The 14,334-nt window shown below is 37.9% G+C and overlaps 1 protein-coding gene across 1 annotated transcript in view; it reads right to left on the bottom strand.

Moving 5' to 3' along the window:
* Window positions 1-14,334, bottom strand: part of LOC110018007 (vacuolar protein sorting-associated protein 52 A-like) — an 84,794-nt gene that overhangs the window by 59,156 nt on the left and 11,304 nt on the right. The window contains exons 3-5 of the mRNA XM_020715216.1: window positions 4,886-4,943; window positions 3,734-3,829; window positions 387-488 (exon numbers count right to left, since the gene is read on the bottom strand). Of these exons, the coding sequence (XP_020570875.1) occupies window positions 387-488; window positions 3,734-3,829; window positions 4,886-4,943 (256 nt within the window). The remainder of the gene's footprint in view (window positions 1-386; window positions 489-3,733; window positions 3,830-4,885; window positions 4,944-14,334) is intronic.

Genomic DNA, 14,334 nt, shown 5'->3' with positions numbered 1-14,334 from the left:
ACCCATTCATGAACCTTACTCAACCATGATGGATGTCAATCAAAAACCAAGGAAGTCATAACCACAAGAACCAGTTGATCATGGCCGAACCATCATCTCTAATACCATTTGCAAAGGAATGTGTGAATCGGAAAAGGGGATTAAAATTGGGCCAATTATACCAATGGTCAAAACTATTTTTAAAACAATAGCTTAGATCTATGGGTGAGTGCCAGCCACATGCTATGACACAAAAAAAAAATCCAGCTATTCAGTTTAAAATTAAACGTAAGATTTGCACATTTTTTAACAGATATCTCTATAAATAAATATAGGCATGCAGTGAAGTTAATTAGAGTATCTCCCAAACTTTGAGCACCACAAAATAAACCATTATATACACTTACCTGAAATCCACTAAGAAGGGTCTCCATCTGTGATAATATGTTGTCACAATCCCGAATTTGGTCATGTAGTAAAACTAAATTATCACTCTCTTTAATGTAGTCCTGCACCATGAGAGAAGGTAAATGTTCTGTAATAATAAAACAAATTCCAAGATGAAAAAACTAAACCCAGATAAAAATGAGAACTGCAGTAAGCAAGAGTATGTTCTGCATCAAATTTCCTTGTAATGTTCTCATTTTCAATAATGGTCGAGCCATGCAGATTTTCTAAAACATTACTTTGGTGAATCTTTAAAACTGCTCAACAAAAGTGATGAAAAAAAAGGAACTGATGCCAAAAACTTGCATCAGCCGCCTTTCATTACAGTGAAAAACTAAAAATCAAAATGCAATGCGTTCAAAATAAAAATGCCCTAAAATTCTAATCGGGCCAAAAAATTGGCATCTAGAGTTGTCTCATTAATTTTACTACATCCAAGAAAACCGTTAACCATCAAGGAGAATATAGTCACTAGGAAGCAAGCACAATTTGATCCAAAGACCTTGGCAACAATTTCAAAGAACTGAACTAGCTAGCACCCACAAACCAAGAATATGAATTTATTTTCAGCTGAAATTTTCATCTTCAATTAATTAATTCAGTTTACTAATGAAAGCACACAATAAACCTATTGTGAGATGCAAAACACAACTCCTTTTGTATATAAAAAAGAAAAAGTAAGAGGGTGAGTGAATAAGTCCCTACTATTATGTGACAATCCTCATGAAAGAAATGTATTCCCGTCCATGAAACCCAAAACCCCTTCTCAAAATAAGAGAATAGTTATTGGTAAAAAAAGAAAAAAGAGGAAGGAAGAATACAACACCGTAAAAAATTCAACCTTTCATGTGGAAAGATATGCAGTTTCTCACAAAGTAACTATTTAAAAAATCTCAAACAATTCCTGATATGAGATATTAATTCTTCAAGTTTCGCAGTTTAGAAAGAAAATACTATTTATGTGGTGAGGAATGTGGATAAGTCCTAACTCTAAATGACTTGCACAATCCTACAAACCAAACATACTCATGTCTCAGAATACCAAAACCCTTTAGACAATAGTTGCAAGCAGAATATTAGAAGGAAAGCATGAATTCAAAACTCAAAATTTCATATTTTCATACCAAAAATATGCAGTTTCTCAAGAAGTTATAAATAATATCAAACATAACATGACCCGTAATTCCAAATTTTACTCAAAACCTGCAAACATAAACACTTTTGACCGAATGAAAGACCCAACAAAGGCACTTATCATGGTCTAGTTTAGGATGTAAACCAACGACCAATCTAGAACCACATTAAAGCAGTATAAGCCAGTGCAACCATAAAAAAAAAGATAAAGTATGGATTTAAAAGCTTCCATACACAACAAATTTTCTTTCCCATGCACACCTAGATGTCACTTTACCCATACGCCCCCCTCCACACTAGAATCTTACTATCAGGCCTTCCCTCCCCAGCTCTCTGCCTCGATATGACCAACACACTCATGGCATTCAGGAGTACAAACCGGAGAGAAATTTCTGAGGCATGAGAAGAATCTGTAACTTCCCCAGATACACCTTTGTCTACCAATGGGAAGATTTTGATCTGACCCAAGCTAAATATCTAAGGCGATAAGGGTTAATTGAATAAAAAGCCTAAACAATAAACAATTTGATCAAACACAAAGCTGCCAATCAAAATCCACCCAAATAGAACATGATTGACCCTCTTAGTGGCCTAATTTGAGCATTACATAAAGACAAAATCACTTATTTAGAATAAAACCCAAGGGCTAAACCTATTCTAGTATGAAATCACTTTACTAATCCCTAGCCACAAGCTACCTGCTACACGCCTCACAGGCCACCTCACTCAATCTCCCACCACAACTGCGTACCCTGTCATTTGCCAATCCCCCTTCTTAGTTTTGTCGTCATTTATCTTTATCTTTTCTTTCCCCATTCTGCTCTCTAACTCAGAATTTGAAAGCATCATCAAATCCAATCAGCATCCCTATCTTCCTTAATCTATCCTAACCATTCTGTTGCCGCCAAAATGTTTTCTCCAAAAATAGTATCACCAATTGTCTGGTTTAGATCTTGCTACTACATTCATCAACTTTGAATACAGCAATGTCAACAATCTCAAATCTGCTCACCACTATTGTTGGCCTAATTGAGCAGAAATAAAGCTCTCTCCGGGACATTCGACAACCTTCTACACAGGCCATCATGCTACCAAACTGCTGTCCCGGCATGCGGTTTGCTGTCCAGCTGCAGTTCTTCGACATTCCTCAACCCCCGTCATCATCTTGTCTATCGTTTCTCACCCCACAACCCTCCTAAGCTTCCCACACCATCTAGTAGCCCTAGATCAATGTCCAATAGTGCCAACATATAACAAACTTTGTATCACAACATGTTCATGTTCAAGAAGTCCACAAATTAGTTGTCCACTTCCAGGTTGGGCAATTTTTGCAGTATTCCCTTCGGCTTTATTTTCATTTAAATGTATTGAATTATCCTAAATGTTGAACAATATTTGATTATTATTAATGTAACTTCTTGGGAAAGCCCAAATGCATTTAAGATAAAAGCATTAGCAAGTCCTCACGAATCTCAAGATATTCATAGCCAAGATGTCTTATATTTCAAATTAATCATATTCTTCATGTAATCCAGAACTTTTATCTAAGAAATTCAACCCCTGGAAAGATAATATTCAGCCAAAAAATGTGAAAATATAGCACTAGAAACCTATACAAATGTTGATTATACAAGATATCTTACTGACAGAAGATTGTTCTCGAGATATTATACATTACTTGGAGAAAGTCTTGTAATATAAAGAAAAAAAAAAGAAAACGAACTGTCTCAAGATACCAAGTGAAATCCAGGCTGAGATTCACTGCACGAAAAATATATAGACTTCTATGACTAAAAAATAATTGAGGAGACTTGAGGATTAAATGAGAAGAAACTACAAGGTTGTACTGTAATAACAAACATGAAATCAGTTCGCCCAGGGAAAAAAGAATGTCATGGATCCGTTCACCCACGAAAAGAAGGAAACCATGGATCAGATGCTCATGTTGGCAATATTTCAAGTAAAAAGACATATTTCTTGCAAGTTATTTGTGCTGTAATTTGAATTGTTTCCTTAAAAAGAGAAGTCTCATGTTGCATTAATATTCATTTCTTTTATATTGTAAATTTAAGCCTTATGCTGAATAGAATATTTTCACTATTTAATTGAAAAGTGCATGCATTCTCCACAGAAAGTAAGCAGAGAGTTAAGAACCAAGGGAAAGCCTGCTGACCTGTATGGAGTCCAGTTCAACTTGGAGTAGATTATTTTCCACACTTTTTGTATGCTCCCGCAATTTGGTTCCTCCACAAAGTATGTTCGCAATTTCCTGTTACGATAGAAGAAAAAATGGTCTTTTAAGTGATAATAGACATACTTCCAGAAAATAGACATGGATTATGATATATGCCTGGGTGTGATGAAATTGAAATTAAACTAAATATGTAGATTTCATGCAAATCGAAGAAAAAAACTAATGAGCAGGCCCACTCAAAACATAAATGCTCACCAACTAAAAGATGGGAAGTTGTCAAATCAGAAGTTCTGATATCAATTTCCAGCAACTAAAGATAAAAATGTTGAGAAATCTTTCAAGAAAATACTGCTAAGAAAAAATGAACCAGAGATCTACTGCTATTAGGCCTATCATAAACAATATACAAGAACTTCATTCATGTACATAAATGGAAGAGTAGCGGGTGAGAGAACTCCAACCACCTTTAAAATCCATAAAGTATCTAATAAAATAAAACAAACTTATCAACAAACTCCAGAAAAATAAGAACCTTTTCGAATGGAACCTCTGTACACTTAAGTCTTCATTAGAAGTCACTATGGATTTACAATATGATCTTCATTCTGAGGGTCAAGGAACGCATTTCACCTTTGTGTCACACAAAATTATATTTATCTTGTAGTAATTCCATCTAAATGAAAAAGTGTTGATACTCAAAACTGTTGTGTTGTCTTTAGTTTGAAAGGTTAGAAAGAAAGTGAAGGCAATAAAGCAAATTTTGCGTAGACAGACCAACATATCAACATCCTTCCCTAACCCAATATTAGATTATCTACCCTAACCCAGAATTATATAATCTATGAGTAACTATAACAAGAGTAAAAAAATCGACATCCTTCCCAATTATATAATTCAAATACTTCAGGTTCAATAACATATCAACTAATCAACACCAACACTTGGGACTTAACAGAATTAAAAGAAAGCACATAGAGCAGAAAGAAATTTTATGATCATCATGCGAATGAAACAAAACTTAACAATATCATAGAAAAATTTTCACATTGAGTACAATAATGATCATCATAAAAAAAAAGCTAAAAGGTAAAGAACATATACTATCAGGTAATAATAATTAAATATACATACATCATCATCTTTACATTCTTCCAGCTCCTCTTGCAGTCCCTCCAGAGATACATCATCACTGTGCAGAAAGAGATGCTAAATAACTATGTACAACCAGAAGTAATACAGCAGTTTTTACATAATTATTGCTATTTAAAAAAAAACAAAGAATGGATGTAACAGTAAGTATAACAAAAACAACTTGGGCATACCAACATGCATGCCAAAAAAAATTTAAAATAGAACCGTGAAAATCTGATGCAAATATTTACGTTTACTTTCATCAGAAGCATCACATCAAGGAATCTCAAACTTGTTGTAGTTTAAAAACTCAAGTGATCGACTCTAATTTACCAATCAACGAATCATCCACTCTTCAAACCTCCACCAATCTCAGGCACAGTTAATGCTATCCTTCAGTGAAAAAACACATCTTCACGAATATTGCACCATCCGTTGGGATTTTCTTTAACACTTGAAGTGAAGAAAACTCAAGTCAACTTGGGATTTTCTTTAACACTTGAAGTGAAGAAAACTAAAGTCAACTCTTCACAAGAACAACAAAAAAAAAATATATATATATATATATTCGAGAAAGAAATCGGTATTTGGCAGAGGCTCAAATACCGATTTACCATGCGCTAGGCCCCAAGATGAGAGCTCGTGTCATGTGCAAATTATTCGAGAACCCCGCGCCACGAGGGATCAAACCCCTGACCTGAGGGGTCTACCCCGCCACCAACAGGTCAAAGCTTGCGAGTATATATATATATATATATTATAGGAAGAGCTACTCATGGCTCCTTACGCGTTAAAAACAAAGGCGGTTACAAAATATTGGAGGGAAAAGGGATCCCCGCTAAAATAAAGAAAATACAGATGGTCTTAGGGGTTCCTTTTTCTGCATTACAACTCCACCCAAAAAGAAAATAAAGATGAAACAAAGGTAAATGTAAACCAAAATATACATGTATCCAACCAAAACGTATACCCAAAAATTGAAGTATACCCTATATGAACATGTATAACAAATGAAACAGAATTAGCGCAAGTTGCAAGCCAAAAACCAGACGTCTTGAAAGCTGGAAATAGCAGGAACGAGCAAATCCCAAAATTCAAAAACCTGCAGCTCAAAAACCGTGAAAACACTAAACAAGCAAGAAGACAAGTGAGCAAAAAAAGAAAGATAATGCTCCACAGTCCTCCAACCCCCCTTCCAGAAATGAATATCATAAATAAGGAGCCACTTTCCAGTCCTAGAGAAAGAGTGAAAGACCCGTAAATATTTGGAGCCACGAGCCTTCAATCAAAGATATCAAGCCCGTTTACAGAAAAAAGGAAAAGCTGGAGCAATATACTTAAACTCCAATGCCCAATCTCAACTGTGAATCCAGAAAAATTACTGCAAATCCCATACGCGTATCTCCACTAAATCCCCCCCAAGCCAAAATCCGATGTACAACCCAACTCCAATGCCACCAAAACATTGCCAAAGTAAGGACCCTTGGGCCTCCCAAAATAATCATCTCATATGTAGCAAAGGAGCCCTGGGCCTCCATGCTAGCATTAAAAAACCATCCACCATGTGAAGCAAATATACCTGCTCCACACAAAACCAAGCAACCAAAACACCCGGAAGTAAATAAATAGGAATAAATACAGGCCAAAAAAGAGCCTGGGCTGAAACATACCACCCGGCTAAAGAAATTGATTTAAGAGGAAACATCCCTTCGAATATAAGGAGCATCGATATTGTCACCAACCAGCAGAGTGTGTAAAGAAGGGGGGGAGTAGATCCCACCCTACAAATATAAGTGAAACTACCTAAATTAGCAAGCCAATTAGCGGGTTAATTACCCTCCCGGTAATTGAAACTCCACATGACATTCATATTTGAGATTAAGTCTTTAATCCACTTTATATGATAAAGTATATCCCAAGGGGCGTCGGCACCATTTGCCAAAATATCAACCAAGATTCGATTATCACATTCAAAAATAATAAACTATCAGCTGAGAAATTGAGTCATAATAGCAACCGTTAAAATAACTTGAGCCTCAGCCTCTATAGGAGTATCTGCATAAGAAGGAGATGAAAAGAAAAGAATATAGTTCCCTGCATAGTTCCTAGCAGTGCCCCCACATCCAACACTGTTGGTTTTCCAACTCACATCCGTGTTAAACTTTATCCAGCCCGTAGGAGGTGGCCGCCATCTAACCAAGATCGGTGGATGAGAGAGTCTCCTCTCATCCAAATTCGTATGTCCCAAAGAAAGAAAATAATTGATGTCCGAAAAGAAACTTTTTTTAAAACTCTCTATTCTCCACAGTTCATTAATGTATGCAATGATATTAGTAAAGACCATCATATTCTGAATAGTCTTACCTTCATGAATAATGTCATTACGAGCCATCCAGATAAATCAACGTATGATGTAAGGGTAAATTTGCCAAAAATGTTTCTGCTTACGGTCCGGATTGCAAATCAAGGTAGTGAGCAAAAGATTCCTCTCAGGAGTAACTATAGTGCCAAACCACAAACCAACCTTCCTCCACATAAAAAAAGGAAAAATGACGAGAAGAAAATATGCTATACAGTCTCCTCCGCCGAATTACACAAACAATAACGAGAGGCGATTCTCAAACCTTTCAATTTTAATTTATCATCACATGGTATTATAGAATGAAAAATGCGTCATGCCAGAAAAGACATAGAAGGAGTTAATGCCCAACTCCACACCCCCTCTCCCCAAGGGATTTTTTGAAAATTATGCAAAGAGGCATATAAAGATTTAGTGATGGAGCAAGTCATGGAAAATTTCAAAGTAGGAGTATCATGCAATTGAGGATCAATAGGAATGGTGAAAATGAACGTAGCTCCCTCCATCCCCAAAATGTTAGTAAGAAGAGAAGAATTCCAATGATCGTCAACCCAAGTATCCGACACTTTGAGACTGGAACACCTTGTATCTCGCATATCAAGTAAAACATGGGACCAACAATCTTGCCAGAAAGAAAGATTTCCACTACCCACCCCCCAGTAAATGAATTTTTTTGCCCAATCTCTAATATGAAGCAATCTCTTCCACATCGTGGAATTCCCCAGCCGCCAATTAATCAAAGCAAAATGAAAGAAACAGCAATATTTCCCGTGCATGAAATTAGCCAATAAAAACTCTCTTTTCCTGAAATTAAATTTTGCTTAAAAACATTAATATCAACAATATGGTGCAGAGATTTGAAACCCAAACTACCAACATACAGGGTTTTGCAAATATCCTTCCAAGGCATCCATCTTCTACCAGAGTGATTTCCCACCCATAAAAACTAATTGAAACATCTTTCAAGGTTCAAAATAGTGATTTTTTTTTGTTGAAGTACTTGAAGAGTGTATAAAGGAAGAGAGTGATGGATACCCCTGAGCAGTGTAATACGACCCCCAAAGGAAAGAAAATTATTTTTCCAATCCAAAATTCTTTTCCGTACCTTTTCCACTACCTCATCAAACTGTATATGTCTCTTCATGCCTAAGGAGAAAAATCCCCAGATATTTAAGAGAAAGGGTAGAGAGAGAGAAACTCGCAAAATTGGCAATCTAGCATGCATTAGAACGATTGACCATGTTTCCCAAGTATAGGTTACATTTACTAGCATTAAATGAAAAACCAGAGACACATTGGAAGTCAACCATTAAGCTCTGAATCTCCTTCACCGTATATTTGCTAGCATTAGAAAACAGGATCATGTCATTGGCATAAGTTAAATGAGTGACCACCATGTTAGATTTATGAGCATATTGCAACTTGGGGTTTCTTCTGAAAAGATTGTTTAACAGGCAAGATAGATAAACAAAAATTAAAATGAAAATAGTAGGGGATAAAAGATCTCTCTGCTTAATCCCGCAGCCCGCACTAAAAAAGCCTCAAAATTGGGCATAAATGAGAATGCTATATTTATTGCAATGAAGCCAAGAGAGGATAATTTTGAATTTTGCAAAACTCCTGCAAAACTCCTAAGAGAAACCTCGAGCCTGAAGAATCTTCAAAATAAACTCTCAACTGATAGAATCATAAGCCTTACGGATATCCAATTTAATGATCATGCTGCCCCCTCTACATTTTTTATCAATGTCAAGAATGAGCTCCTGTGCCAGCTTGATGTTATCAGTGATCCCTCGCCCCTGAATAAAGGCAAATTGATTCAAAGAAATTAATTTGTTGAGATGAGGTTGAATGCGTCTGACCAAAATTTTACTAATCAACTTTGAAATAACAGAAGTCAGAGAGATGGGTCTAAAATGATCCCAAGAGCTCTTTTGAGTATTTTTAGGAATGTGAACAATTGTAGCGGCAGAGAAATAATTTCCTGGTGTTTTCCCTTTAAAAAAACTATGGATAGCCTCCACTACCTGGTTCTTAACAATACTCCAGCATTTAATGTAGAAAGCAGAAGTGAAACCATCTGGCCCTAGAGTTTTATTACAATTAATCTCAAGAAGAGTAGAATAGATTTTCTCAGTCGAGGGAATACCGTAAAGATCAAGGTCCACCATGTGATGACATACATCATCAAATAAAGAAGCATCAATGGAGCCCGAAGTCTCATGGGACTCATAAAGTTTAGAAAAGTAAAGAACCGCACTCTCCCCTATCTCCTCATCTCCAATAATCCAGTTCCCCTCATTGTTTTTAACCCTCACAATGGTGTTATTAGCTCTTCTTTGTTTCTTCTCTTCTTTGTTTAATGCAGGCATGAAAATATTTAGTGTTTCAACCTCCTTAAGAGAAATGGGTCTCCTCAATTTTTTGTTACAACAACTCCTCCCAAAGAGAGACCTCCAGTAATTCTTTATTAGCTTCATATAAATCGTGGATGATATCATTAGTATTCTCATCAAGAGCCTGAAGCATACTCACCCTATGTTCGGCCCTTTTGACTCTAGCATGTGCATCACCAAAAACATCTCAATTCCAAGACCTTAGGGCAGCAGCCACCTTCTTATGCAATTTTCAAAGAGTCTACCAAGCATTGCCCACCTCCTCACATTTCCAATCTCCGCAATTAATCTCAAAAAATCATCATGTCTAGCCCAGACATTTAAGAAACAAAAGTGATAGGTAGAGGCCTTTTTAATAATATTCAAAGGATAAGAGAAGTGGGCTATGATCAGATCCAGTTCTGCAAAGGTGTTGAACCTGCAAGAACCCATAAGAGAAAATCCACAGTTGATTGGCAAGGCATCTATCAAGTCGTTCGAACAACTTACCCATTTTCCAAGTAAATTTAGAGTCAATAAAACCCAAGTCAGAAATGCCCATTATAGCCAAAGTTTCATTGAATTTATCAGTTAAAGTGGTGTCAAATCTCCTACCACCTAATTTTTCAAATTTATGCATCACCATATTGAAATCCCCTCCAACCATCCAGCTTTGATTGATAGAAATACCCATCTCAGAAAGCTTGTGCCAGAGATCAAATCTAGCAACATTAGAAGTCCCAGCGTAGACAAAAGTACGTAAAAATTCAAGAGAAAACATCCATAGAGAAGAAAGTATGTACAAACCGTCTATCACCAGCAAAAACATCAACTGTGATATGCTTCCGCCAAAACAATCAAATATTGTTAGAGCAATTAGCAAAGAAAGAAAAATGTTTGAATTTACCCAAAATGCGATCATCAGAAGAAGAGACCATTGGTTCCAAAATAGCAAAAGTACCGACCTTATGAATCCTTGTCATTGTCATTAATTTGAGTCTACCAAGGGGGTGAGGATCCGCAGCTCCCCTGATATTCCAAATAAGAATATTAAACATGACTAGACATATTACGGTTCCTAGAAGATCTAAGTCGGGTTCGTCCATTTTCTCCATATGAAAAGTACTGATTCATCTCTAGCATATTATTCCCATTAGTATGATTTTGCACCTCCTTTTATACTCTATTCTTCCTTCTACGATACTTTTGCATATGTCATTCATCCCTTAAAATTTTTGAAATATCTTCCAAAGAAGTGTCAGAGAGAGTATCAGAGCGAGTATCAGAGTGATGAGTATAAAGAGAAATATTATCCATATTCAAGGAATCAGGGAGAGAAGCCGAAGGTCGAGCCCCCTCAGTATTGATAGGAGGGTCCGGAGCAGGTAGACCCTGCCTAGGATTTTCAACCGGGAACTAAAGGGGAGAGAGGCAGAAGTCCCCTCAGTAGTAGAGATGATAGGAGGGTCCAGAGCAGGTAAAACCTGCCTTGTATTCTCAACCGGGGCAATAGCATTAGAGAATGTAGGGTCCTGGTTTTTATCAGCATTCGGAATAACAGGGAGAGAGGCAGAAGCCCCCTCAATATTAGGGATATCAGGAGGAATCGAGTCCGATAACACCTGCTCAATTCTACCCTCGGCAGGAGCCGTAGGGATAAGAGAGGGGTGGGACACGACTGGTAAATCAACCTGAACAGCCGTAGCATTAACCACGTGCGGCTGTTTCCTACCATCCCCTTTCATCAGATCAGGATGCAACTTGAAACATTGATCCTGATCATGACCAAACATTTGACAATGTGTACAGTAGATGAGGTGTTGTTCTAAAAATACCTGTTGCCAGTAACCAATGTGCTTCGACCCAATCCAAACCTCATCAGGAGGAGGTAAGGTAACATCCCTTTCAATTAAAACTCTAGCCATGGAAGGTCTTGTGAGATTATAGGTGGGAGCATCTAATTTTAGAGGTCTCCCGAACATAGCCGCTAAAGAGAAGAGAATTTTGTGATTGAAGGGATGAACTTTCAAATATGGGAATCTAAGCCAGACTGAATAATAGGGGCCTCTACTTTATGATCAAAATTTGCTGACCATTTAATACCTTCATAACGCAGTCCTCAAACCACACCACACGTTTCGCAAACAGGCGTGTATAATCATCTTCATTAGACAGTTGAATCAAAATGTGCCTTCCATCCAAAGGACCAATCTTCCATTCTCCCGTAAGCCTCATCAATTCAAAATGTTTTCGAAGAAACTCCAATTTTGGAATCCCATAGAGGAACTTTCCTACCAGATGAAGACGGCAGGAAGAGGCAAGTTTGCCGTTCTCGGCATCAGAGAGGAAGAGAGCAAGCTTTCCCCCTTTCCGGCTAGGACGTTGAACGAAAGAAGTAACGGAATCGAGCATGAGATTGTCGTAGAAAGCAGAAGGGAAGTTTGGAACACCATCAGCGGTGACGCAAGCATAAGAACGAGGCCTTTTACCAGTGTCACCGAGGCCGTCGGCCGTCACACCAGCGTAAGAGCGAGCCATGACAAACGATCACTCGCGTCGCCATCGAATCACAAACTTTAGTAGAGACGGAGGCGGAAACATGGCGCTCATATATATATATATATTATATATTGTTTTTTTTTTCTTTTTTTTTTAGAGAGCCCAAAGGCTAATATATTAAAAAAAAAGGGATACAGATAGCTTGTGTGAGAAGGCCCAAGCATGGCACCTTACCCACACGATAAACATATGCAAATAATTCCAAAAAAAATACAAAAAAATATATGAGAGCCTAAAAAATCAAAAGTGTCAAAACAAGTAGTATCAGGTAGCTAGAGAGCGACCCAATTTTATATTGTCTCTGACTCTAGTTCTAGGAAAGGAGTTCTCTAGGGAAGGAGTCAGCTAATAAATTGGTAAGATGAGTGTCATTATCAGTAATAACCAATGTATCATCCAATAAGTTCATCAGCTCGAGTCGGCCTCCATTTTTATTCTTTCTCTTGGAATAGACCTGTCATTCCTCATCCGAAGACTGGCTCATCTGATCAGTGGATTGGTCTAAAATGTGTCGGACGTGTGTAGGTTGTTGAATATTAAAAGCAACTACTTGCAGTATCGGCTGATCTTTTATTGGACCAAAGGAGCGTTCTTCAAAAATAGTGAGTGATGTAGACACATTTGGATCAGTACTTGTAGTATGAGGAGATGCTTCATGGGAATCCAAAGTACCATGCTCCAAACCAACAGCAGGAGTAGAGTGTTCAAAAGCAGGAGCATCCGGGGGTAGAACAGCTTGGGTATGGTGTTCTTCATCAGGAACAGCGTCAGTCAGATGAACAGAGGTATATGAAGTGTTGGAAAGAGGGTCGGGATGCACCTTCTCAGCAGGGATGGTAGGTAGCAAGACGTCCACCGCAAATTCAGTATGAATAGATTTTTGAACATGTTGTTGATCTTTAGCAATATTCAGCTCTAGATGAAAATGCAAGCGATAGCAAATAATAAAACTGTGGTCAAACATACTACAATGAGAGCAATAGGGAATATGTGGTTTTACTTCAACCTTTTGTCAATACATGTTGTGAGTGGTTCAAATCCATACCTCATGTGGAGCTAATTGGGTGATATCGCTCTCAACTAACACACAAGCTACAGAAGGTCTGGTGACAGCAAGCGAAGACTATTAACCTTAAGAGGCTTACCGTAAGCAGTTACTAAAGAGTAGAAAATTTTCAAGTTGAACAAATGTAGTTTTAATCCCGGAAACTTTATTCAAACAGGAATGATAGAGGACTCCGCTTTTGAATCAAAATTGATAGTCCATTTCAGGAATTTCATAAAACGGTTGTCGATCTTGATTACCTTACGAGAAAAGTGTCGTGAGATAACTGAATAAGTATATGTCGGTCGTCATGTAAGTCGATATTCCAACTACTCAATAGCTTCATCGCATCAAAATCTCTCTGAATAATCTCGCGTTTTGGGTGACTATAAAGGAATTTCCCTACTAAAGTAAAACGCTACGAAGAAGCAAGAGTACTGATTTCAACCTCAGAAAAAAAAGAACAAATTTTTCACTTTTTACCAAGCTTTTTAATGAAAGTATGATCACCATCAACTTCAAGAGCCGCGTGAAAGGACTGTGGAACATTGCAGGACTTACCAATAACAAAATCAGGCTCTGCACCTTAAAGAGGCGCACGAGTAGGATTAGGAAATGCGTCGGCAAGTGGCATAGAAACGAAGCGCCAAGGCCATCTCCAAAGGCAAGATAACCACGATCAGATTCAAGAGCGACTTGGCGAGCAACGTCAATCTACGAGGCGAAGCAGACTACAGCGCGTCAAGCGAGACGACACTGTCTATCGGGCATGGGCGAGCAGACAGGCGCATCTTAGTTTGGCGTGCGAAGACGTTGCCTTCGTGCCTGCGCCTTCGGGCGCAACTATGAGACGAAACGTCTGTCGAAGGCGCGTCGTCGGTTAAGAGACGACTTGCGAAACAGGAAGACTTGTTGTCGTCTTCAGTTGAGGCGAACAAGACGATGCCGTCGAGTTGGAGAGACAAACTGCGAGTTTACGAATTCGTGAAATCGTCGAAGTGGTATACGACGGAGAAGTGGAGTGAGTCTGATAGTCTCAGCACCAAGAATCGTCATCGGGCAAAACCCTAGCAAAGCCGTTGTCGTATATGTATATGTATATATATATATA

Source organism: Phalaenopsis equestris, unplaced genomic scaffold, assembly GCF_001263595.1.
Source record: "Phalaenopsis equestris unplaced genomic scaffold, ASM126359v1 Scaffold000002, whole genome shotgun sequence".
Taxonomy (NCBI): domain Eukaryota; kingdom Viridiplantae; phylum Streptophyta; class Magnoliopsida; order Asparagales; family Orchidaceae; genus Phalaenopsis; species Phalaenopsis equestris.
Note: the sequence above shows the minus strand (reverse complement) of the source record. Positions and strands in the feature narration are given on the sequence as shown.